This window comes from Staurois parvus, unplaced genomic scaffold (assembly GCF_062004578.1).
Source record: "Staurois parvus isolate SC_StPar_1 unplaced genomic scaffold, SC_StPar_1.0 ptg000226l, whole genome shotgun sequence".
NCBI lineage: Eukaryota > Metazoa > Chordata > Amphibia > Anura > Ranidae > Staurois > Staurois parvus.
Window position 1 is genome coordinate 446318 of NW_028318022.1, and position 27801 is coordinate 474118.

General features: G+C 39.3%; 1 protein-coding gene across 1 annotated transcript in view; it reads left to right on the forward strand.

Moving 5' to 3' along the window:
- Positions 1-27583, forward strand: part of CILK1 (ciliogenesis associated kinase 1) — a 72619-nt gene extending 45036 nt beyond the window's left edge. The window contains exons 11-14 of the mRNA XM_089679509.1: positions 2156-2292; positions 14372-14479; positions 14929-15042; positions 16612-27583. Of these exons, the coding sequence (XP_089535635.1) occupies positions 2156-2292; positions 14372-14479; positions 14929-15042; positions 16612-16766 (514 nt within the window). The 3' untranslated portion in view covers positions 16767-27583. The remainder of the gene's footprint in view (positions 1-2155; positions 2293-14371; positions 14480-14928; positions 15043-16611) is intronic.
- Positions 27584-27801: the final 218 nt, after the last annotated feature.

Below are 27801 nucleotides of genomic sequence, written 5' to 3' on the forward strand. Positions count from 1 at the left end.
TCAAATTACAGCCTGTGTGTACAGCTCCTTGTCTGACTGAAGCCAGTCGTGAGACCAGCTTCTGTCAAACAAGGGTGCTGAAAAACCAGCTTCTGATCAGTAGGAGATCAGCACTCCTATCCAATGGCTACAAGTGCTGTGCTGTGTGTTCTGGAGGGATGGGGGGGGGGGGGGGCGCGCATCCCCCTGTCAGAACACCATAGCACAGTGCAGGAGATCACTGTACTAACATCACTTGTGTTTGTATAACGATCCATCCGTTATTTTTTTGTTCAGCCCACTGAGTTGAACAAAAAAAAAACTTGTAGCGTGTACCAGGCTTTCGTCAGTTTCTTTCATCTTAGAAACACTTGCTGTATGTTTACATTACAAGGATGGCAGGCTGCCATGGTTCTGGTACAATAGAAAGCAATAGCAAAGGAGTAGAGATTTCAATGCCTCTGTTGTGAACTTTAACCCCTTGACGCTGACATAACACAAATATGCGGCCTCACAGAACTGGGCTCTTTTCCATGGGGCTGCATATTTATGTACCTGTCTTTGTGCTAGGAGCGCGCTGTGCGGCGTGCTCCCAGCACAAAGACCGCAGTGTCACTGAGAGCACCGGTTCCCATTCTAAACATTGGGACCCGGGACTACCGATTCTGGGTCACCTGATCACTGTGATAGCCTCTGATTGGCTATCACAGTGATCAGTCACTGTACAGCCCAGCCCCCTTGTTTTTTTCTCTCTCTATGAATGGAGGAGAGAGATACATTGTATCTCTCTAACTCCTGGCATAGAGGGAGAAAAAAAATGTTTGTAAAAAAAAATAAATATTAAAAAATAAAGAAAAAATACCTAGATCAAGGTTTGATCTAGTTCAGTGCCAGGGTTAGTGTTTGGGTCAAGGTCAGGGTCAAAGATAAAGATTTTAAAAAAAATTTGGTATCAGTGTCAGTTAGTGTCAGTGTGTTTTAGGTAAAAATAGACAAAAACAGAATGTGCACTATTGTTTCTGAGCTGTACTACGGGTACAAACAACAAATAACATACATATATATGGTATTGCTGCGATAGTCAAGAGCTGGAGAATTTATTTTGGGTTGTTCTTTGGTGGTAGGTTATGGTAGTAACAAGAAACACACAGCTAAATTTAAAAAAAAAAAATTTTATTACTATTGGGCTAGTTTTCCTTTGATAAAAAAAAACAAATTAGGAGATATCCATTACCATTTACCACCAAATGAAAGCCCAATTTGTCCTGAAAAAAAATGTGGTATAATTCACATGGATGTACAAAGTAGTTGTGATGATATGTACGGTTTTACTAAAACATGTCAATGTTGCAAAATTGTGCTTAGGCATTTAGATTTGTTTTACCCTTAGGTGTGAAGGGGTTAAAGAGAAATATCTCCAAAATGCCAGTAGCTACCAGCTTGTTTAAAATAATTTTTCCTGTTTGTTCAGAATATGTAAATACGTTTATGTACATAGGCTTTATATTTTTTACAGGCTTCCTCTTTCTCTGTTAGCCATATTTTAGTCATCAAAGGCAAGGTAAACTAGCTACTGCAAAGACTTTGCATTACTGCCTAACATTTTTAACTCTCTAGGTGCAGTGCAAAGGTTGCACAGTAGGAACTGCCTCTAGTATTACAATGCATCAGAAGAAGCATGAATAATGAGGGGAAGAGCTTTAGAAGCAGTACAAAGTTAGCACAATTGAAACTTCTTCCAGTATTGCAATGCATTGGAGTAAGCATCAATAATAAGGAGGGGAGAAGCTTTTAGGGGTGGTGCAAAGTTTGCACAGTTGGAGCCTCCTCCAATATAACAAGGCTTTGGAGGAAAGATGAATAGTTGGCATGCAAAGCATTTGGGTGCCAACAGCACTGGGGCACCATCAGTTTTCATGCAATCGATATAGAGTCGTTGGCCTGAACCTAAACCAGCAGAATGAACAGGTAATTAGAATACAACAGTAGATGCAATGAATCATAAAATAACATGGAAGGATGTTAACTATTTATTTTTAACCATGCAAAGACTTAAAGACACAATTTTTTGTGAAGATCTTTTTAATTAGATGTGTATTTTCTGCACATTTTAGCTGGGGGTGCTGGAATTTTACAGTTGTTTGGTTGCTAATTTTTCATGGTCTTCCAAATGCAGTTTTGAAAGCATTTTGGACTTGAAGCGAGAAGACATTGATAGACCTGTGCAGTCCTCATTCTCTAGACAGGACACTACAGCATCCAGAAGAATGTCTGCAAAACAGCATTATTTGAAACATACCAGATATTTGCCAGGTAAGTTTTATATTCATTTATTTTTTTATTTATGGAGATGGAACTATTTAAACTAATTAGGTTTAACTTTTGCAGAAGATTAACCTTTTTTCTTTATTTCAAATTCATCAAATCCAAAATGTAAAAAAAAAATATAAAAAAAATAAAAAGATATATGAGTAGTGTGCTTTTTGCATCAATTTTCACCTAGTGTCAGGTTCCCACAGAGACGTGAGTGAAAGCGTTCTGAGCATCAGTTTTCTCACATAATGGCCTCTGCATAACTGAGATTAATAACAAGATCTGGCTGTCAGGCAAAATGTGAACCTAGGAATGGAGGCCTTCTCACCCAAAGCTCTGTAAGGCTTCCAAGCTCCAGAACCCAGAACTGTATTTATTAAAATTCTGGGGAAAAATGAGTTATTCTCTACATTGGCCTTAAACTTTCATCATGTATATGTGAGAAGCCTAGGTGATGCATACACACCATGCACAATTTTGCCAGCTAGTGCCTTACATACCCTCCCTTTCAACTGTGGGAAGGAGCACATGTTGCCAACATACAGTATAGTAGATGTGACAGTCCATCACTATTCTATGTTTGGTCCCTGTCCTTTGTTCTACATGAAAATTAAACTCTTGTAGGCCCTTGCACTCACTATTCCCTTTGTCATGAGCATCCACTGTAGAAGTAAGGTGGGCTGTAATCAACTATTGGAACTATCTGCCCAAAAGGTAATATTATCTCAATGATTCTGGTGTTCACTTTATGGCCAGATGCTCCCTTTTCTCTGTTGAATAGTTCCTCTCTGCAGGGGTTAGTTTTCAGACAAGGAATGCTATTGAATGTTTTTTTCCTTGTCACATTTCCTGTGCCAGGACTGCTCCTAGGCCAGCATAAAGATATTGGCACAAGAACTTCTTGACAGGAGTTAAAGGGGGTCAGCCTTGGTTTCTTACATAATACTACCTTGAGCTTTTGAAAAACTCTCTCTGCATCTTCATTCCATTTCAAAATGGTGGTATCGATGGTCGTAAGATCTGTACATGGAACTTCTGTAGAAACAAAGTTACACACAATCTCAGGTAGCAAACTACATTTCCTAGAAAGGCTTTTACCTGTCTTTTTTTTTTTTTTCTTATTTCTACACTTACTGGGGCCAACTTTTAATTGCTTCAGTATTGTTTATTAGAGTTTTTTTACTCTCACCCAATGCTGTAGCTCAGATCCTGGGATTCTATAATTGGCAAATCTCACTCAAGACTAAAAAAATTACATCATCTCGATATGCTGAAATATATCCTTTCTAAGGCTTAATAATGTGTCCATAATTCTTTGAAATGAGGCTGGGGGGCCCATATAAACCAACAGGATGGACCATATACTGGTACAGCCCATCTGGTGCCGTAAAAGCTGTGTTCTTTCTTGCCTTGGCTGTTAAAGGAACCTACTAATGCCCTTTAGCAAGACCAAGGGTGGTAACATACCTGGTAGGACCCAACCTTTCAATCAATTTATTCACCCATGGGCATCAAATTTGGCTATTACGTTTAATTTCCTGAAGCAGTTGAAGAACAGGCTGCCAGGCTTAAGGTTGAGCACTATAGGATTTTATCACTTGCTGTTAGATTTCTGTATACCCCAAGGGGTAACCTTTTCTGTGCATCATCCTTTATCTGAGCTTCAGGTATCTGATAGGCCTCTTTCACATGGGCGTCATCCGCTCAGTCACGTTTTTTTTTTTCAAGCAAAAAATGGATTCAGTTTACTTTGGTTTACATCAGTTTGCACTTCAGTTCAATTCCGTTTATATCATTCCGTTTACATTAGTTCACATCAGTCTACATCTGTTTTTGCATCCATTTTTTAGTTGCACAGACCAGTCAGAGGTGACAAAAGTAAAAGCAAAAAATGTTTTTGGCTAAAAACAGACATGAAGAAATGGATGTAAACAGATGACATCCATTTTACATCCTTTCTGTTCCATTTCAACGGATTGGGTCATTGGCTGTTCCATTTTAAAAAAACGACCTGAACGGACAAGGATGTATGCGGATGTGATGTATGCTCATCCGTTTTACATCCACCAACCCATAAACATACATTGTGTCTCAGTCTGGATCCATCTGAAAAACTGACAGACGGATCTAGACTGAATGAATGCCTGTGTGAAAGGGGCCATAAGTTCTTAACTTCACTTAAATGTGAACTTGAGTCTAAATGGTTTGGTGAATTACATTAATTTGACCAGCTAGTTCTGAAAACAACTTTTGTTTTTCTCCAAGAATTCTCTCACTTCCTTCTAATCTGAATAGCAGATGGGGTTTCTGACATCCTAACCTCTGGTGTACCTTTTGCTGGTGATACTTTAAGGTCACTCTCTGCTGAGACAGATTCCAAAGCCTACCAGGCTTTTATTAGGCCAGCTGTCAGCATAGTATATTTGAAGGTACGTTCCTCTGGGCTGGTATACTAGGTAGTTGATGTCACTGATTTTCTCTCTGATCTCATAGGAACCTTGCCCTTTAGTCAGAAATTTACTTTCTAAAATGGGCACCAAAACTAAGACCCCGTTTCCCAGTTAAAGGTACTGATTTTAGGAGAGCAGTTATAAACTCTGGCTTGTGCCTTTTGGCTTTGCTGTACAAGTTCCTGAACTATGGGCATGACTGTTCAATTACACACTTTTGAAGTCTGGCAGTTTCCCCCGCTATATTCAGGAGTTCCCAGGATGTCTATAATGCAAAAATTAAAAAGGGAAAAATGCTGTGGATAGCCATGTCATTTCCCATACTAAAAACATTAAGGGGTTGATTTACTAAAATTGCAGAGTGCAAAATCTGGTGCAGCTCTGCACAGAAACCAATCAAATTCCAGGTGTTTTTTGTAAAAGCTTAATTGAACAAGCTGAAGTTAGAAGCTGATTGGCTACCATTCACAGCTGCATCAGATTTTGCACGCTCCAGTTTTAGTATATCAACCCCTGAGTGTGGTAATAGGAAGTCCCAGCCTTTTCCATCCTTACCAGCCACTTTTTTAGCATACCTTTTTGGGTTCTGTTAGGTATGACATTCTACCATCCAGTCTTTTTGGGGTTTTTAAATTGAGTTGTGTTGGTCCATAATTTTCAACAACCGACACAGCTCTTTAGTTACCTTTTGACATGAAAGGTGTTCCTCGGTCTGTCAATTTTTTTTTTTTTTTTTTTTTTTTTTAGGAATACAGATAAGGAAAAAGATTTGGAACAGTTCTCTCGTACAGTGCATCCAGAAAGTATTCACTTCTACAAACAATACCCCATAATGACAACGTGAAAGAAGTTCGTTTTGAAATCTTTGCAATTTATTAAAGATAAAAAACTAAAAAAATCACATGTACATCAGTATTCACAGCCTTTGCTCAATACTTTGTTGAAGCAACTTTAGCACCAATTACAGCCTCAAGTCGTTTTGAGTATGATGCTACAAGCTTGGCACACCTATTTTTGGGCAATTTCTCCCATTCTTCTTTGCAGTACTTCTGAAGCTCCATCAGGTTGGATGGGGAGCGTCGGTGCACAGCCATTTTTAGATCTCTCCAGAGATGTTCAATCAGGTTCAAGTCTGTGCTCTGGCTGGGCCACTGCAGGACATTCACAGAGTTGGCCCGTAGTCACTCCTTTGTTATGTGGGCTGTGTGTTTAGGGTTGTTGTCCTGTTGTAAGATGAACCGTTGCCCCAGTCTAAGGTTCAGAGCGCTCTGGAACAGGTTTTCATCAAGGATGTCTCTGTACATTGCTGCATTCATTTTTCCTTCGATCCTGACTAGTCTCCCAGTTCCTGCTGCTAAAAATTATCCCCACAGCATGATGCTGCCGCCACCATGCTTCACTGTAGGGATGGTATTGGCCAGGTGGTGAGTGGTGCCTGCTTCCCTCCAGACATGACACTTGACATTCAGGCCTGACATTCATGGTCTGAGAGTCCCTCAGGTGCCTTTTGGCAAACTCCAGACGGACTGCCATTTGCCTTTTTTTGAGGAGTGGCTTCCATCTGGCCACTCTACCATACAGGCCTGATTGGTGGAGTGCTGCAGAGATGGTTGTTCTTCCGGAAGGTTCTCCTCCCTCCACAAAGAAATGCTAGAGCTCTTTTAGAGTGACCATCAGGTGCTTGGTTACCTCCCTAGCTAAGACCCTTTTCCCTCGATCTCTCATTTTGGCTGGGTGGCCCACTCTAGGATGATTCCTTGTGGTTCCAAACCTCTTCCATTTACGCACAATGGAAGCCACTGTGCTCATTTGGACCTTCAATGCTGCAGAAATTTTTCTGTACCCTTCTCCAGATCTGTGCCTTAATACAATCCTTTCTCCAGAGGTCTATGGACAATTCCTTGGAGTTCATGGCTTGGTGTGTGCTCTGACATGCACTGTTACTGTGGGACCTTTATATAGACAGGTTTATGCCTTTCCTAATCATGTCCAATCAACTGAACCTCCCGCAGGTAGACTCCGATCAAGTTTTGGAAACATCTCAAGGATGATCAGTGAGAACAGGATGCACCAGAGCTCAATTTTGAGTGTCATGGCAAAGGCTGAGAATACTTATGTTTTTTATTTTTAATACATTGCAAAGAATTAAAAACAAACTTCTTTCACGTTATCATGTTGTCCTTATGGAGTATTGTTTGTAGAATGTTGAGGAAGAAAATGAATTTAATCTATTTTGGAATAAGGCTGTACCATAACAAAATGTGGCAAAAGTTAAGAACTGTGAATACTTTCTGGATGCACTGTACTAACCTTTACAGGATGTGTTTCTAATAGGGATTTCTTCTGGATAACGGGTGGCGTGGTCATTGACAACTAATTTGCACTGGTGCCCCTTGGTGGACTTTGCCAGTGGTCCCACCAGATCCATAGCAACCCTCTCAAAAGAGAACTCCTTTATAGGCAAGGGTACAAGCAGACATTAAAAATGTGGTTGGGGTGTATTTAATTAAACAATAAGGGCAAGATTTACAGTATTCCTCAACAACTTTGTGGTGCACCAAAAAAAACACTGGGCCAGAAATAAAAATTTCTTAACCCTCCTTGTTTTTTTTTCTACCCCTAAATGACCGCCCAACATATGAGAATGGGCCAAATCCTACACCCTCATTGTCTAATACTAGGGAACCACCTGCTGCTCTACAATCTTCTCCCATTCCTTCTTTACGCCACAATATAGTAAGTAACTGGTTCTTGAAGTGCCCTTTTTCTCACATTACAAATATCTGTGCATTCGCCAAATTGGTATCCTGCAACTGTGTGATCCGAAAATCTTCACCGGCCACCAGTATATCTGTTATCACCGGTACTAGAGCAATATCTTCTTACTCCCCAATAGAAATGGGAAGGGCTGGAGAACAAAACTGAAAAATTGGGGGGGTGGAATCTTATAACCCAGAAAAAAAAGGAGTTTGGCAAATGTTCTTTTACAAAAATAAATAATATATCTATGACATGCTATTCAAACTATATAACATGAAGATCCTAATGAAGGATTTCTGAGACTTTGTGTAAAGTCTTGTTGCAATTTTTCTCAGCTGAAGACAAACAAATCCTGTAATACAATTCAAGTAACACTGCATTTCTCAATGCAGTTCTCAAACCAGAAATATGTATTTCTGCCACGATGGGGCAATGCAGGGGAAAGGCTCCAATTTAGTTTGCTTGTGGGCTCCATCGTACCTCCTACAGTTGAGCGATTGCTGAGATACAGTATATGATAGTTTCTGTCCTTCTCTCAGGCTTGAATTGACAGGTAAGTGGGCAAATTTGTCTGAAAAAAATTTGTTTATTTTTATAACCTTTTAACTGATCCCTATTAATGTTCACCACCATCACAGCATAATGTTTATCTATACTCTGGTCAGTAAATACTTTTAATGTTTTCTTCCTCTTAATAAATAATGAGAACAACATCTAGAGTTTGAAAAAATTTCCACAATGCATATTCTGATGAGAGAAAAACTTCAGTTTGCAAATATTGTGAGAAGAAAGATTCTTTACCAAATGCTACAAGGATGACAAAACACATCCTTGCATGCCAGAGGTGCCCTAAAGACATTAAAAATACTTAATGGAATTAAATGATGAGGACCATAATTAAAGTGCTGGTAGATTTTCCCTCCAGAGTTCTCATTTCAGAAGCACTTTCTGCTGCTTCTGGATCATCACAAATTTTAAGAAGCAAGTTTTGTTTATTTACTTTGTTAGATAATGAGTTTATGTGAAATCTCCATTATTGGATGTAAATAATGTTATAATTACAAGTATATTGTAGTTAGATGGAAATATACAGTATTTAAACCATTGAGTGTTTTGCAGCATCAAAACTTTCTAACTTCCATACTGGTGTAAATATACATAGGGTTTTCCACTATACAAGTTCTGGCCTTTTGTTGTCCACTTAGCATATCTCACATGAGTGGTAAACAGCAGCCTTCTGTGAACTTCCAATCAGGCTGTGCCCAATATACATTGGCTAGGTACAGTATTCAATTAGTGAACATTATATTAGCCACAGTACAGAAAGGAGGGGGGATATAAGGCCTGGTCACCCAGCTGGAGGTCTCTTTGATGAGCAGACCTGAAGTTGAGAGGTAACTAACTTCATACTTGTATTGTACATTGTATTTTAAACATGGTTTTGTGGGTAAATTGTAAATAGCGTATAAGTCAGGAAACTTAAACTGTACATTGTGTTGTAAATACTGCTTAGTGTGTAATTTGTATATATTATGTACCTCTATCAATAAATGTATATTGCAGATGGAACTACCTCTTTTGTGTAGGAACTCTCAGATCTAGCTGGATATATGTAAATACTCCTACAAGGATTGGGGTGTATTCACAAATACACGTAACCTAGTCAACAACTGAATAAGCTGTACTTTTATTTCAAGCATAATACTTTTATATACACTGCATTTTACATTCCTAGTGTAACAAAATGACTTTCAATTTTTAAAATTACTCCACACTGAATTTTTTTTCAATTCTAAAAATTTCCATTTTTTTCCTGGGAAAAACAGGGAGGGGAATTTCCTCATAGCTTTAAAATTTCTGGAAATTTTACATCTCTGCTCCACAACTTGACAGCTAGTAAGAAGTTGTACATCTAACATAGGAGTGTAAACGTCCCTCTCAAGTTCAGGCAAAATAGTAACAATACTTTTTCATCAGACACATTTTCATGACTGATTACTGTTTTTCCTGCTACAGTTCCCAAAAGATGAAAATCACAGCCCAGTATTACTGTGTAGCAAGTTGTTAACTAAATCTGTGATTCTTTACAAGGTGTCCCCGTTCAGTACAAAACAGTGGGGGGGGGGGGGGGTAGTAGTCTGTGGCATTTCCATGTATACAGAGTATTCCCATTTGGTCTTTGCCAAGCTTGGGAGGGTCTATTAGACTTGCATGACCCATTGTGACCAGGCATAGAGTCTAAAAATGCCTTCACTAGATATCTTTTTTTGTATAGGACAGAACTGCCTTCCATTCTCAGTTCCTTTGTGTGCTGCAAGAATGGACTTGGCAGGGTCCATCAGTCTTGCATAAACCAATGTGACCAGGTTTGCAGAGTCTAATAATGCCTCCGCCAGATGCCTTTCTATTGCATAAGATATATACACCTACCAGTCTCAGCTTTTTGGTGTGCTGCAAGAACAGCCTTGGCAAATGGTTACATATGCCGCCCCCCCACCCCAGTTCACATTTTTAAGGCTCATGTAATATGAGGCAATAGTCCAGCCTCATGTTCCAATACTTGCCAGCACCTAATATGCCGTATCTCTGTTAAAGTGTTACTAAACCCAGAACAGTAAAATCAGTCTGTATATGCAGTAAAATATGCTTGTTATTCTCACTGTGGAACCTAAGGGGTTAATCTTCTGCATTGTGTAAATAGGCTGTTTGATCCTGACTTCTCTGCTACTCCACGTCTGAACCGTAGCCATTCTGCACATACTCAATTCAGTGTGTATTGCTAGAGAGGTTTTTTGTTTTGTTTTTTTCTTGGGAGAGTGCACGTGATCAGCACAGGGCCAATCAGCACTGTCCAGACAGAGGTCAGGGGTTTTGCATCTTCCTAGAGCAGAAAGAAAACTCCTCCTACAAGCTTTAACCAGTGCTCTGCTGAACACTGATAGAAGTCACAAGACTACTCTAACTGCTGATGAGAAAAGGTATTTAGCAGTTTATATTTACTAAAATAACTGCACTTCCATGTTCTGTGTACTGTGGGAGACCAGATATAGTGAATGCAGGGTCCTGGGTTTAGTAACACTTTAAGGAAGAAACTTCTGACATATCTGGCAATCATGAAGGTCTCAACCCCACCTTAAGAGCGCATTTACCCCTTTGATAAAAAAAGAACAATTTTACCTGAAGTTGATGTTTTCCTGTTCCAGGAGTTATCAGCTTGAATGGAAGATCCCAGAGATAATTTTTCAGTAGCAGGTTGTCATTCCGCTAGGGACACTAGCTCATCCACACTCTTGGGGTACATATGCCTGTTGTGCCACTGTATCTTAACAGGCAACGCTCTGCTATAGGTGCAGCAAACTTGTTTCACAATATGAGCAGGTTTGGGCACTTCCGGTTGTAACCACTTGTTTGTAAAGTGGAATAAATTGTCCATCTGCAACCTCACAGGCTTCCCAGAGTGATATTCCTATGTGAATACAAGCTGCACTTGGATTGGCGATGAAACCTTGACCTGGACTGGGTTTTTCTCCTTTAAATTTAGCATACTCCTTGGTATTCTGCAAATTTAAGTCAAAGCAGGCCTTTTAGTGACCAAAACCAGCTTTTTTTTTTTTTTTTTTTTTTTCAACAGAGGGTGCATTCTGATATAAAATTAGAGGATTCGATTATTATTTCCACTATGTTTGGCCTCAAAATCCTAAATGTTCCAGTAAGGTATTCTCATCCTCCCTAATTTGATGATTTTCTTTACAAGGTTTGGTAACACCCTGATAAGCAATTCCTTGTCCAAAAATGGTTACTGATTCTCAATTTGTTTTGCAGAGTATTGTGCATGAACTACCCCTCCTGCTGTTGACTCGCAAAGGCTAAGTTCATCTTTTTAGCAAAATTACCTGTGCAAACAAGGGTCCCCTTGTAACTTAAAGCACAGGGGTTTATTTACTAAAGCTGGTTCACTCAGAATCTCATGCACTTTTCAACCAATCAGCTTCCAGATTTTATTGCTAAAGCTTAACTAAACAAGCTGAGATTAGAAGCTGATTGGCTGTCTACTATGCACAGGTGAACAAGATTCTGAGTAAACCAATTTGGTAAAATGTCATTTAATGCAAGTGTTATACCTGTAGGACATTTGAATCCGCTTCAGCATGAAAGTTTGCCTGTGTCTTAGCAATTTTGAATGGACCTCTTTTCAGCCATTTAAGATTTGTTTACTAAGGAAGTCATAGTAGCCATTCCCTGAAATGAACCAAATTTTTTAGTCAAACCTCTTTATATTTTCAGAAACCCTTTGGAGACTTTCATCCTATCCTGGACTTGAGGGCCTTCAGTTCCACTGTACATCCTGAAAAGTTTCTGACTGAAAACTAATCAGGCAGTTATTGCCTCCCTTCATTGCCAAGACTTCTTGGCTTTCATCAATATAAGGGATGAGTATTCTCACCTTCCCATCTTTCCAGTTCACCAGCAATTTTCTTTGATGTTCTCTGTGTGACAACTATTATGAATTTGTGGCTGTTTCCTTAGCCTTGCCTCAGACTTTCGCAAAGGTCCCCATGCCTGTTTTTGGCCTTGCTCATTTCAGTGGTATCCCAATTATCAGATGCCAGTGCAGGCCTTCCTGACCTTGAACTCTTTTATGTGTCAATCACACTTTGGGCATTGGAGGACTTTGATGGGTCTTTGATTTCAAAAAATCATCTCTGATCCATCCCAGGGCTTGGATTACTTGAGTCTCCTTCTGGGTCCTCTGCAAGCTAAGGTCTTCCTTTCCTGGAGAGGTTGATGCATCTGCAGTGTAACATTTAATCCCAGCATTAATTCTTCATAAAGGAGCTGCATGCAAATGCTAAGGTTCGTGGTATCCACATTTTGAAGTCGTTCTATTTATTCCACTCAAACAACTTGTGATTGAACATTCTCACAGCATGGGACTAATCAAGTATGTTTCTGGACCAGTTGATTTGGGTTCACCCTCAAACTTTCCCCAGCATTGTTTACAGGCTTTTTTTTTTTCTCCATCTAAAAATAAAAGCTTGTCGCAATGGATGCCGATCTTCTTGAATGGGGTGGAGTTCTAGGTCTTCTGTTTCTTCAGTGGTTGTTGGTCCCCAGAAGAATCGACATTTCCAACACCCAGGAGTCATGTGCAATTTGTCTGTCATTACATCATTGGACCTCTCTTCTCACTGGCCCTCAAGCCCAAGTTCAGTTGGACTATGCCAACGCCATTGCTTACATCAGTCAGGCACCAGGAATGTTGTGACATCAATGTAGGAAGACTATCCAGTCCTGGGCAAAATTTTATATTCCAGCGACCTCCACAATGCATATTTCTGACATGTAAGATTTTCCTCAACAGTCAATGTCTGAATTTGTAGAAATGGTCTGTTCATCAGAAAGGTTTCAGGAACAAATGTCTGCCTTGGGAATGCTAGATCTTGGTTCAACAATTAGCTGGAGAGATTTGTCTCCATGACATGAAATCCGATGGTGGAACCCGTGTCCCTAGATTTCTTATCAAGTTCTGTCCCTCAGTGGACAATGGGTAAAACAGGATTATTGTAATTGCAGTGAAATCATTTTCTCATTGAGCCAGACCCAGAACATAATTTATTAAACTTCTGAGAAAACAAATAATCTGTTTTCTCCACATCAGCGATAAACTTTGGAGCTCCTTACCATGAAATGTTGCTGTATTGTACTTTTGGTTAAAGGAGAAGTATAGCCAAAGCTTCTTTGGCTATACTTCTCCTATGAATCACAGGAGGGCAGTTTGTTCTGCACTCTTGTGATCCGTTTTTAGCCAGTATCAGGCTAAAGCCCACTGTTGACTGATGTCACAGAGCCAGTCCAGTCTCTGAAAAAATCCCAACCATATGATTGGTATCCACCCAGAAGCCTGGACCGGCACCTGGCTCAGCCTCTCAGCTATTTTGCCGAGAGCCTGAGTCATCCTCTTCTGCCCTATTCACAGCCAAGAGCTCCATTGAGCTCTTAAGGGGCAGAGCAGAGAGCTGGAGACTGACAGTCCTGGCTCAGAGCATAGAAGAGAACTGAACAGTCAATGGTGTTTGAGTGCTCAGTTCTCTGTGCAGCATCGGCAGGGGACATATGCAGCATTGGATCGATGCTGCAACCACCTAGGTATGTGTAATGTTTTGGTTTTTTTTTCTCTTTCTCTATTAATGAGCAATAAATATTGAGCTTGCAACGACCCCTCACTCTTGATAGATGTCATATTGTATATCATAGACAAAGAAAGAGATGCTATTGTCTACCAGTCCATAGGTAGTGATTAGTGCTCTCTGCAAGAATGCTGTATTCCCCACCACTGGTGTATCAAGAATGCCAATGGTTGATAACAGCAGTCCAGTGAGCTGTTCCTAAACTTTTTAAAGTTCTAAGGTTGCTGATTAACTCTGAGCTTTCTCATGGTTAAAAAAAAACCAAAAAAATACGGAGTATATTCAAGCTCTCCAGCATATTCAGTATTAAGGTTACACATCCCTGAAATAGTTGGCAGCCGCATGAGTGTTTTAGCAGAAGTATTTTTTTTATGGTCCTCTAAAAATAGAAGATCTATTTAAATGAAAAGGAATTGTAATAACATGTCTTACGTGAATACCTCCCTAAATTTTAAAAATGGTTCTAATTTCATAAAAATGTTTTCCCTTAATGCATTTCCTGCATAAAGGTAAAAAATGTCCCAATAGCAGTATTCTCCTCCAAATACATACCCTAGTCCTTACCCGATCCAGCACTGTGCCCGTCTGTAGTGGCTCTTTTTGTGTCCGACGCATTTGCCCATGTACATAATGTCTATGCCTATGGCAGATTAACATACCTTGTGTATCTTGCTTCTTTAGGAATCACAATTAAGAGCAATACTGGAATGAATCTAAGTAAAGACATAAATAACGTTGACCTGTGGCCAAATATTAAGCAACCAATTAAACCTCTTGGTTTGCCTGCAGGTAATTTTTTTATATATTTATATTTTTGATTTATAAAGAAATTCCTAACATGATTTAGATACCTATTTAGCACTTGGTAGTAATTATGGTATTTTGTGAGCTACTCTTAAATCTTTTCCACTGCTGCTGCCCTCCAGCCCTTGAAAATCTAAATGCCAGGAGGTGGGTTTTCTGATCACAAGACCACTGTGCTTGGCTTTCACAGTGGCCACTTGATTGAAAGCTTCTGATCGCAGGTATGCATCAGGAGCTGTCCATGACAACAAAGCTGTTCCCCATGAATACATATATGTGGCAGCTCAACATTTGAAACCCACTCTTCCAGCCACCACATATATGTGGATAGACGGCGGAAAAAGGTTAACCTTTGCAAAAACAAGTTCTTTGCATATAGAAGTGCTTTTCTGGTTAAGATTGAGGATTATACTTACTGATTTCACTGTTTTCAGGACACTCTGGAGTTAATGGAGCTGCTGGTGGTTACAGTTCCTCTTTCTTAAAACACGAACTAAGTTCTGTTGGACCAAAGGCACGTCTGCCACCACTTACGGATCCACTGCCCAGTAAGTTTCATGTTGACCTGTGGATTATTAGGCTGACTTAGATTTAGAGGAATAATTTTGTGTGGTGTTACTGCCAAATATTACACAGTTTCCAGCACTGTGCCATAAATGAAACCTGGGGATGCATACAGTTGTGGCACAGCTTACCTGCTCAATACTTTGGTTTCATGCATAGTTATACTGCATTAGTCAATCCCACTTTCTTTTTTCGTAATCTGGTGATTTCACAACATACCTGTCCGTGATGCTGGAAGGCACACTGGAATCTTTGCTGCCTTCCACAAACAGGCTGATGTAAAAAAAAAAGTTACAGCAGTAAAAATGTTCTTACAGCCACCAATCAGATTCAAACCTGCTATGGATTTATGTGATTGGTGATGCAGGATGCAGAAAAAGATTCACAGCGCTGGCTTCAAAAGTACACTTCTGACTGTGTGTGTGTGTGTGTGTGTGTGTGTGTGTGTGTGTGTGCGTGTGCGTGTGCGTGTGCGCGCGCGTTGGGATACAGATATATTATTTTAGTGCAATCTCAGATTTTAGCACAGCTGCAGCATTTGCACTTTACATGTTACCTGGCGTGGCTCTAAAAGAACCTAACTCTAAGAAACTGTTTGGGATAATTTGTTTTTTTTTTGCCTAATAGTCACCAATCAGATCCAGACATGCTCTGGAATTATGATTGTAGGTAATATTACAACATATGCAGTGGAAAATCCCTTTTATTGTGTTGTTTTTTTTTTGTTTGCTTCTGTAAAAATCAGTTAACTTTGCTTCACTCTGCGTACTCAAAAATGCATATTGCTTGGCAACCAGGTAATTAAATACATCTATACTCCAACCCTGTAAACTGTTTTCTGGAGTTTTAACCCCTTCCGGCCACCCCCTCTTGGCCCTTTAAGTAAATCTAAATGCAGGCAGGTGGAGGCATGCATTCCAATCATGTGACCGTTGTGCTTAGCAGTGGTCATATGATCGGAAAGCTCCTGATTGCAAGTAGCATTACGATAACTGTTCATTACTGTGCTGGCAGCGAGCAGCTCTTAGCACAATAATGTGTTTACTAATAGAGGCATATATGTGGCCACTCAGTCTTAAAGCCCACCTACCAAGGGGCCACTTATATGCACTACACTAACCCTTTCTATCCTAAACACAGTTAAAGCACAATGGGAACATAGTGCAGCGATCCTCATTTACCTGCACTTTCCTCCCATTAACTTCACAAGCTCCTTTAGACCAGAATTGGCTTATATTCTCTTACAGCTGCTTATTGCGTTTTTTATCTTAGTCAGCCTGGGCATCCTTTGGGCAATTTCTGTATATAGTGAAAATTAAATATGAAAATTATTATCTTAAAATCTTATTATTTTGCTCTCATAGAAAGTCTGGAATTTTTTCTCTATGCAGTAGAACATTCTGCAAGAACAGTACTTATTATTTAAACAGCACATTGGAATAGAAAATTAATTGATGTGTATTAATGTAATATACTACAATCTGTTTTTTCTTTTTTTTTTTTTATAAGGCAACATTGTAAGTAGTTTTATTTCTTTGTTGTTGTTTTTTTAGATTTTGGGCCACTAAAATCGGGTTCATATCCAAGACAGTCTACCTTCAGCTCTTCATCCAAAAACTCTCCTGTGATCCCCCCTAGACCACCACCTACATTTCAGCCAGTCCATGGCAGGACAGACTGGATATCAAAATATGGTGGGCACAGATAGCAAAATAAAGCACTTTATCTTACCATTATATTACTGGCTATGCAGTGCCCAGAAACTGACATTTTATGTTGCGCATTTAAGCAATCTAAAACATAAAAGGCCTTTTATTGCTAGTGTATGTAAAAATATTGCAATACCTGACAGTACTGGGGTATATGATTAAAGGATAATTAAACACAAGAACAAAAATGTGATATTTTTCAGCTTGCAATCTGGTGGTGGCTGTATTAGTTTTTCTTTTTTTTTTTCCCAAGCTAAGAACATTTTTAGCAAATACAAAAAACAAATGTTGATCTTCCCAGAAATGCACTGTCCTTGTCACTTCCTGTGAGCTACACTGAAAAATATCTTTCTTCATATCTATCTTCTGTAAATTGCCAATTGCCCTGCCTTCCATGTAATAGAGATGAAGAACTGTGAACATGTGCAATCCATGTCAGGAGAGCAGCCTAGGGTGACAACCATTGCTCCCTCCATAGATACAGTAAAGGAGTGATATAGCCATACAGGGACAGGAATTGTGTTATTTGCAGGATTACTAGATGAAAAAAACTAATACAGCCACCACACCAAAGACTAATAATCTGCAATATATTATATTTTTGGTTTTGGGTTTAGATACACTTTTTATCTGGTGAAGTTCTAGGAATACATGCACTACTACAGAGTAGAGTACCAAAAGGTTTACTAGCTCACGTGATCAGTATCATAGGATACAGCTATATCCAGCTGTAGAACTTGACCCTAAAGGCTCCTTGAAGTTTATGTTTACACATGTGCAAAGTCTTTATTTTAGTGGAGACATTCCATAATAGGGTTCATTATTTTTCTTATTTTATATGCATTTGACTCCAGAAAAAAAAATTCTCATGTGCTATTAGGTGTAATTATATGAGCTGACATTTAGTGTGAAAAGAATAATTTTCTTTCTTGTTCATTGAGAGAGAGGGAGGTCATTCACGTTTGGGTTATACTGCCACCTAATGTTGGGATGGACACTGGAAACTGGGGTCCAACCCTGGATAATGCCTACTACTACTAGCATGCCTCCATTTTTTTCAAATCAATTTTCATTCCAGGTTGTAGTGCAACAAAACATTGAGGGAGTGAATTCTTTTAGTAGGCACTGTACCTGTTTGTGGAGGATTTTAGACTAAAGTTGTCTACTCCCACTGTGAATCTGGCAATTTCCTGCCTTAAGAAAGAAACCACCTTACCAGTGGAGAATGGATCTGTAAGGAGCCAACTGATACACAGTTGGAAGCCCTCTGTAGAATGCTGTTCTCACTGGTGGGTCCTGCTCTTCACCCTATCTTTGCTGTGACTTTACTTTTCTCAGTTATAGTTGACTGGACAAAATACTTTAAAATGACCTCACTACTACTGAGATTGATCCCTTGCTTATAAAATGCATATAGCAAATGGTTGTGGCTTTAAATTTAATTTGTGTCCGTCTGCTGAAAGTTTCCCGTCTGATCTTTCATATGGGTTTTCTGTCAATATACATGTATAGGGCACTATGGTTAAAGTGATAAAATGTGGAACCTTTGCTGATGTTGCTGGTGGCAAGAGTATCGCATAGGTTTTTTGTAAATACACAAGTATAGGGCACTATGGTTAAAGTGATAAAATGTGGAACCTTTTCTGATGTTGCTGGTGGCAAGAGTATCGCATAGGTTTTTTTGTAAATACAGAAGTATAGGGCACTATGGTTAAAGTAATGAACTGCTGCTGGTGGCAAGAGCACCCATCTTCCTTAGCAGAAGACACCTAAGTCACAGACAAGGAAGGTTTATAAAAGTCCTTTGTTATACAACTCCCATAACATGCAGACCTAGACCTGCCACAGTTTAGGCCTGGGTGTTTCTCCCTCAGGAGAAACGTCAGACTCTCTGATCCAATCTGAATTTCAACCAGAACGACCTTCTTCCGTCCCTCTGTCTGCCTGCAGTTCACTGAAAAGGAAATTTCACTCCACTGAGTCTACATCTCAGCTACAGCATTTCGGCATGAGGCTGTTTGACAGATTTGCAAGGCTGCCACCTGGACTTCTTTTCACACATTCCCTAAAACCAGGTGGATGTTCAGGCCTCATCTGATGCAAGCTTTGGGTGTAAGGTCCTTCAGGCGGCTCTTTGAGTTACAGGCAGTCCCTAGTTCTGTCTTTTCATTTTTTTTTTCTAGGGCCTGTTAGTGTTTGTTTGCTGTTTTGCCCACCCTGCTGTTTTGGACTGCTTTTGGACATACTGAAGATAAATGACCTCTCCTGTCCTTCAATGGGCAAGAAAGAAAATAGGGTTTTTGAACTAACAGGAGCCCATTGAGGGACACAGGTCCATAAGAGGCTCTGGTTTTTGGACCATGCTCTCAGTATGGATTTGCTATGTACCTGACACTTGCTGGTAGTAGAAGGGGATATTTTGGTTAGCTTGCTTTTTTGTGTGTTTGTTTTTTGTTTTGTTTTTTGCCAGTGTCCCCACTTTATGCAGCAGTATAATGTGAAGGTGAATGAGTTCCTGTGTCCTTCAATGGCCTCCAAGAAAAATATCTTACAATGTGTAATAACAAAAATTATATTTATATTCACATAATTGTAAACACTGATTTCTAATCTGGGATCTTCAGTTATTTTTATACTACTTTCTGATTTGCAGTGCATTGCTGGACAATGCAATGCAATTCCTTTGAGTACTGCACTTCTTTATGGCTTAGTTTTTTTGTGTTTGTTTTTTTTAATTTAGTAGACATTTTTTTTGGGGGGGGGGGGATTTGTTATAGTCTGCGACCCACTGGATAGACTCCCTATTCATCCTAGTGACCATTTTTCAGTACAGAAAGTGAAAGGAAATCCAATAATTTTGAGTTATCACCAGAACAGGAATAGAAGGAAAAGTATTCCAATGCATAAACATGTTCTGGTTACCACTGCCACAGTGGCAGCCTGCTTGTTGTGTATTTGGGACAGGAAGTCAAGTAAAAGACAGTAAAGAAGTGAAATAAAATACAGTTAAAAAAGAAAAACCTGACAGAGTCTTAACCATTCCCTACTCTGTCCAAGAAAAAGTTGCTTTTACATTTACTTAAAGTGTATAATTTAAAAAAAAAAAAATATGGAAACCAGCATTTCTGACATGCTTTTGAAAGTGCATTCTCTAGGATGGTCATTCTCATTCTTGATACACTACTTAGTGAGTCACTGACTTAGACAAGTATGCAAGTCAGAATTTTGACTGGGTGCGTGTTTTTTTTAGCAAAGGAATGATTGCCCTGGAAAATGCAACTGAAAAAATATGCAACGGCAGCTCTAATATTTTTGTCTTAACATAATCCCTCTTCCATCCATGTCACTGCTCATACTAAAATAAAGGATGCCATTAGAGCCTGTAATATGACAATATTCTTTCCAGTTGTCACACAGCGTTCCCCTTTTTTTTTTCTTTTCTATGTTTCGGTATGTAGTAGTTAGCATATTCTGTAATTGATATACATTCTCTTTTTTGAGACCTTTTTTTTTTTTTTAGTTTTGTACTAAAGATACAGTATCTATTTTGGTAGGAACTAGTTAAAATATATTTATTTTTTTCTGTTGTCAAATTAACTTTATTAAAAATTGTCTGAAGTACTTCAATGTAACAGTTTATAAAAAGTGTACTTTGTAAATTACCTGTGCGGTTTGTTGTCTTGAACAAGTTATCTAACAGTCAAAACTACAGTAAATTGATAATGAACCTAAATACCTGTCTAAAGCTGGCTATACATTGAACAAAATACGGCTGGTTTAGCAGGAACTGGCTGAATTTTGATCTATGTATGGTCTCTGTGGTTGTACAGAAGTTGATCTACCAATCGACTTCTGTACAACTGCCCTGTCAGATTTTACCCGCTCAGTCAGCAGTGTCCCCACTATCAGAATACAATGACACAGCAGGGAGGATTCCATCATCCACCTTGAATGTGTGGATGGGAGAATCAGGTCTGTTGGGTTTTTTTTTTTCGTTCAAACCCACTGGCATCTTTTGGTCACGGTGAGCCCTGAATAAGCTACATGGCACAGATGATTCTATTAGCATAGAGCCTTGACAATATTCTTTGGCTGCATTGAGTGCACTGCTGGCCACAGTCACACTGAAGGATCTGTATCAATCCCAAGAGTATTGTGTGAGGTTACAGGCTTGTTATGATGTTTATACTTTTAGAAGTCACCGTTATCTCGATCATTTAAATCATAGTAGTGTTATCTAGCAAAAATCTGGAAGCTCCATGAGCCTCCACTGTATGGGAAAGATCATTTAATTAATTCTAATGTTGGGTTGACAGTAGCATATAATGAACTTAGACCCAAAGTGATTTACGAAGTGTGGCGGTTACTGAAAAACTTTCTGAGCATGTAACACAACGGAACTGCATATAGCCATTAATGAGCATATTTTTGCAACACAAAAATCACAGGCATAAAAAACTCTTCTCTAAACCTAGCCCAAGGCTTAGATACTCATCAGTATTCAAATTCCATGGAATGCTTATCAGATGCCTGCTAGGTCCTAAAAGCAGCTAACAATGTTGCTGAAAATAGACCCCTTGTGGTGCCTGCAAGTACCTATAACCATTAATCAGACCATGTGGATGCCCTGTAATTGGTCCTAGGATGTACGTATTGACATGGTGCCAATTTGGGTAGAAGGTGAGACCTGAGTCTGAAAATTAGGGACCCCACAATAACACAGGACTTCTAGTAAACACTAAATTTTTTTTAAACCAGCTGACCTCAAGACTTAAACGAGCTATACACTGATTGAAGTTTGCCTGAATTTCGATTATTCTTTAGTTGTCCCTGCTTGTCATTTGATTGACTTATGTGGAAGGAACATGTTGGAAAATGGAGATTTTTTTTTTTTTTTTCAATTATTGTTCCATGCTACATTTAAAGAACAAATCTATTAAAAAAAAGGATTTAGTACTACTTTCATTTCAAGTTTATCGCACCAGTCTGCACTTTAGCAATTTTTTGTACAGATTAAATTTTAAATTTAAATTGTACAAATTTGCTAAACGTAAATCCTGGTAAAAAAGGGCCAAAAATCAGCTGGTTCAGCAGGAATTGGCCGACTTTCAGTCTGTGTACTGTTCATGCCTGTCAAATGGACATGCAGAAAATCAGCCATTTGAATCAGCGCTTGCAGCCAATGGCTGTGAGATCTTATCAGCATATTCTGGGAGGAGGAATCCTCCTATCAGAATACAATAGCACAGCAGGAGTGATCCCCACATAAGCATCACTTGTGTTGATGTGGGGATCTGTCGGCCTTTTTTTTCTTTTTCTTTTTTCTTATCTCTTCAAACTGCTGGTTGAGCGGAAAAAAAGCTGCCTGTATATATCCGGCTTAAAAATATTTGAAAAAATATGACAAAGCTGGCAAGTTAAAAATGTAAACAATTTTGGGAGTGCAGGGCAGTTTTATTTCCCACTGTCTTAAAGCTAAACTTCAGACAGATAAAAAAAAACAACAGTATAGCCTTACATGTATGAACCTAGTGTGATGACCTGTATTTGTCTTGATGGGGGGCAGCATTAGAAGCCAAAAGGACTCTTGCAAACACCTATATTCTGACAAGGATCCGCACATATGACGCAGCAGTGATTTTCTGCTACTCCCTCATTGTCCATCAGTAAACTGATGTTGAGTACTGGGCCAACCTATGCGCTTACTGGACTGGGAGTCCATGACATGGCTATATCACATAACGAGCTGCATAGAATTACAAATCATTTGGAAGTAAAACTGATCACATAGTGTGTATGAATTCTATCTGTGTCATTAGTTAGGTACTTAGCGAAAGTCAGCTTTAAAAGTCTTCAGGAACCCAGTGGGAATAGCTTTTATAGATCTTTATCAGAATATGCAAAATTCGCCTTAACCACCGTCATGTTATAAGCCCAGCTTAGTTTACTTGACATGCTGAGAGAATTGGGAATCTCCCTACAAGGTTCTCATAGACTTTAATTGTGGGAGAACAAGCTCCCTACACTCTGCCTAAGTTGCAATAGTGTCTTGGGTACTGTAATTGCCAGCTGCATAAACATTTAATTTGTTGTATATAAGGACATGAAGAATTATACATTGTGCCAATGTACTGTGTGTGTTAATACATTGTTTTCCTCCATTCCTAAAATATGTTTACGTCATTGTAATGGGTGAAACGTGCATTTATTCCAAAAACCTTTAGTAGGTGCATCAAATACCATTAAAGGTAAACTATCATGGTTTATTTTTTGAAAGCAGATTAAGTTCATTCAAAACAAAAACACAAATTCCTTTCCAGTTTTATGATGTGAATTTCATCTGTCCTTTGTCATTTCATCATGCAGATATATACATCTGCATTATCACAAAATCTGTTGTACCTAAATGAAACATAGGTACAGTGGACTGACACTTACGGTGTCAGTTTTTAACTTACAATTAATAGACCTTTTTAAAAAACACCCAGCTTAAGGTTGCCATATACAGCCATTGATAGTTTCTCTAGCTCCAAAACTCAAGGGTCTGCACCTCTTTATGAACCAGGTGCTGGAGGAAGTCTCTGCAGGAGCCTGAGCATTGCACCCAATCAACTGATCACAATTGTAATACCTTGCAGGCTCAAGTGCAAATAAATTAACTTTTTTTGTTGTAAAATGGGCACATTTATTATTTTATGCAAAAGGTAAAATTCTCCTTTGGGCTAGTCTTACACCAACAGATTTCTTTCATACATTCTGCACGCTAAACAAAAGAAATCTAATAGGTTCCTGCATCCACTTCATTTGTGTGGTTGGAGGATCCCCCTGCCAGACTATCATCTGCATCGGATGTCAGAATACTCAAACAGTGGTTGCAGGTGCTGTTTTGGCAGCAATTTTTGTCCAAGCTCCATTCACAAAAATATATTGTGTTATTGACTTCTGAGAGCGTAGCACCACCCACTGTTAGAATTTCGGCCAATTCAGAAGAATGGGATAAAATCCTACTAGTCTGTGGCTAGTTTTACAGTCTTTTAAACAGAAATGTGAGGCTAATTGACCCCAGAAGGCATTATTGAACCAAAGACATGTTTCAGTGCTCCTACCACCTACCAAAAGTGCCTCAAAAAAAACATTTGAGATAAAGGGTGATATTTAAGTGCATAGTGAATATGGCCCACTACGATAGGCTTACAACTCGCATAAAGGAGCACATCACTACTTTTCTTCACACTAACCCCATTGAATTGTCATTGGATATGATGTTACTGCCAGTGTGTCTGAAAACATACTGTGTGCCAAAAGTCAAGATGCTTTCATATACAAAGTAATTTGTATGTGAGGCTCAGCTGAGGAATGGTCCTTAGGGTAGCCTTACTGTTCTTTATCTGTTGTTCACACGTTTTATTAACTGCTTTGGATAAAAATTCTCTTCTAGCCCACTCACATAATATGAGTAATCTTTTAGACTGCAAGCTCCCACAAAGACGGCTCTGCCAACCTTTCTGTATTGAAATTTTGTGCAACTGTTCTGTCTTCCTTATTTTGGAAACACTGCAAACGGTTAGCACTGTATAAATCCTGTATAATAAGAACCTTTTTAGACAAAAATTGCTTTTGCACATAACACCTTTTTACCTATTTCCTGTTGTGTTGTATGCATTTTATCTTCATTTACTAAATTCTATCCAGAAATAAAAGCTTATATGGACGGGCAAGTCGACTTTAAAATTTGCCTGCAGGTTCCACTGAATATTCAGGGAACACAGTTCTATGATCCCTAAATACTAGAGGGTGGGAGACTCTAATTTATTATATGAAAGGAATAGAATTGTTTATTTTTTCATATCTAAAAAAATCCTAAAAGTTCTTATACACTTAAAGGGGGATGACTCCAAAGTGCATGCATATATAATTGCTCAGCAATCACAAGTGTTAAAAGCCTGGTGCACATTTGTGATTATTGGAGCACTTGTAGCTCAGGGCTGCATTTTGCTTGGCCTTGAAGCACTTTCCCAACAGAAAAGCTTGGCGGAGAGACCAGTGGATGTGGATGGACCTGTGGCACAAAAAGCCAGTATGTAATGCCCTTGTGTATGATGTCTAAGGCAGTGCTGGCAGCGGCTGTAAAGTATATGCCCTCACCTTGTAAAACAATATATATATACATATACACAGTGAGGAACAGAATGCATTGCATTCCCACTCGGAGAGACAGAATTTTAAAAATATATTCAGGAAATCACATTGTATGATTTTTAAAGAATTTACTTGTCTTGCACTGCAAAACAGCAAAAATTCTGGCTCTCAAAGACCTGTTACTGTGCCTTTTAAAAGGTCCACCTCTACTCCACTCATTAATCTAACTTAGTAGTACCTGTCTGAGCTCTTTAAAGACACCTGTCCACCCCACAGTCAGTCAGACGACAACTACTACCATGGACAAGACCAAAGAGCTGTCAAAAGACACCAGGGACAAAATTGTGGACCTCCACAAGGCTGGAAAGGGCTACGGGGCAATTGCCAAGCAGCTTGGTGAAAATAGATCAACTGTTGGAGCAATTGTTAGAAAATGGAAGAGGCTAAAGACGACTGTCAGTCTCCCTCAGACTGGGGCTCCATGTCAGATCTCACCTCGCGGGGTATCACTGATGATAAGAAAGGTGAGGAATCAGCCCAGAACTACAAGGGAATAGCTGGTCAATGACATGAAGAGAGCTGGGACCACAGTTTCAAAGGTCACTGTCGGTAGAACACTACGCTGTCATGGTTTCAAATCATGCATTGCACGAAGGTTTCCCTGCTCAAGTCATCACATGTCCAGGTCCGTCTGAAGTTTGCCAATGACCATCTGGATGATCCAGAGGAGGCATGGGAGAAAGTCATGTGGTCAGATGAGACCAAAGTAGAACTTTTTGGTCTAAACTTCACTCGGCGTGTTTGGAGGAAAAAGGCTGAGTTGCATCCCAAGAACACCATCCCTACTGTGAAGCATAGGGGTCGTAACATCATGCTTTGGGGGTGCTTTTCTGCGAAGGGGACAGGACGACTGCACTGTATTAGGGGAGGATGAATAGGGCCATTTATTGTGAGATTTTGAGCAACAACCTCCTTCCCTCAGTCAGAGCATTGAAGATGGGTCGTGGCTGGGTCTTCCAACATGACAATGACCCGAAGCACACAGCCAGGATAACCAAGGAGTGGCAGTGTAAGAAGCATATCAAGGTTCTGGAGTGGCCTAGCCAGTCTCCAGATGTAAATCCAATAGAACATCTTTGGAGGGAGCTGAAACTCCGTGTTGCCCAGTGACAGCCCCGAAACCTGACAGATCTAGAGGAGATCTGTGTGGAGGAGTGGGCCAAAATCCCTGTTGCAGTGTGTGCAAACTTGGTCAAGAACTACAGGAAACATTTGACCTCTGTAATTGCAAACAAAGGCTTCTGTACCAAACATTAACACTGATTTTCTCAGGTGTTCAAATACTTATGTTCAGCAGTGCAAGACAAATAAATTCTTTACAAATCACACAATGTGATTTCCTGAATTGTTTTTTAAATTCTGTCTCTATATTATACAGGATTTATATAACGCCAACAGTTTGCTCAGCGCTTTACAATATAACGGGAGACAATACAGTAACAATACAGTTCAATACAAGAGGGATTTGAGGGCCCTGCTCCTTGGAGCTTACAATCTAGGAGGGAGGGGCTAGTGGTACAAATGGTAGTAACTGTGGGGGATGGACTGGTTGGAAGAGTAGAAGATTCCAGTATTAGCTGAGGGCAGGATAGGATATATATATATATATATATATCCCCCTTTTTTTTTTATAAGCGTTCACCTATCCTCTGTTGCACACAGAGTCGGGGGAGGAGAAACAGCAGCACACTGTTCTTCCCAGTGAATGGCTGTGCAGGGGATGCGTGTCAGCAGAAGTCTGATCATTAGTGGAGAGCAGGCTGAGTTCCCAGCACAACTACAGAAGTGACCATAGTGTGTTCTGCGTAGTGTGGGCAATTTTTAATAAAGCAGAGGAACTGGCAGGAACATCAGGGATTTCAGGAAGCAATACAAAGAGAACAGGATACGTTTTAACACATGTATATGGTACAGCAGGCACATATCAGGAATAATAAAATGTTGGGTTTACATAATTTTATGTCCGTGCTTCCCAGCTGCGATGCTGGAATTCACATTTATTGATCTAGCTTTCCAGATTTGACCTCTGTCATTGGATCGTTGGTGCAATGTCAGGCTCCTGCAGACACTGCTGAGAGCTCTCTGTCCATATCTACGTATGGGCAGACAGTTACTCATGTATGGGGACTGTTTCATAGTAACCCATTACACCCTATATACAGGTGTAACATGTTACTAAAGGTGAACTTTAAGCTACTGTTTGGCTGATTTTCTTTTTCTTCCCACAACACTACAGTTAATATTCAGCACATAGTTGTACATTTGTGTCATAATACTCCAAGATGTTACACATTTAACAGTATATTTGTACTTTTTTTTTCTCATTTATATATTCTAAAGCATATTTTAATTATTATTCTGTGCCAAATCTTATTAGCTATGTCAGTGCACTGATCATTATTAATTTGTGTTTCCATGTAAATATGAGAAAATACACTATATTTTACTGGTATGATTCATACTGGAATAACTAATAGCATTGATATTAGTGGGCCAAATTGTATAGCCACACTTCTGCCTTTTGTGCTGTACACTTTTCTAGGCAATGCTTCTGTTTACATTTTTTATTGTGTTTGTCACTTTCTACAAATCTTAACAATAAATATTTTTTCTTAGATGTGTGCTTTAATTATTGTGTATGTTGATAAGTACATTAACCCCGAAAATATGGGGTTAAAGGGTTGAACTGGCAGCTCTATGCAAAGATTCTGTGCCTGGAATGGGAAATTATACTAAATGAAACAAATCGAATAGTATTGGTAGCTAAATTTTGCTACTAAAAAGAGTTTGAAGAAACCAGTGGAACTGGGCATTTCTAATTCTCTAAATTTAAAT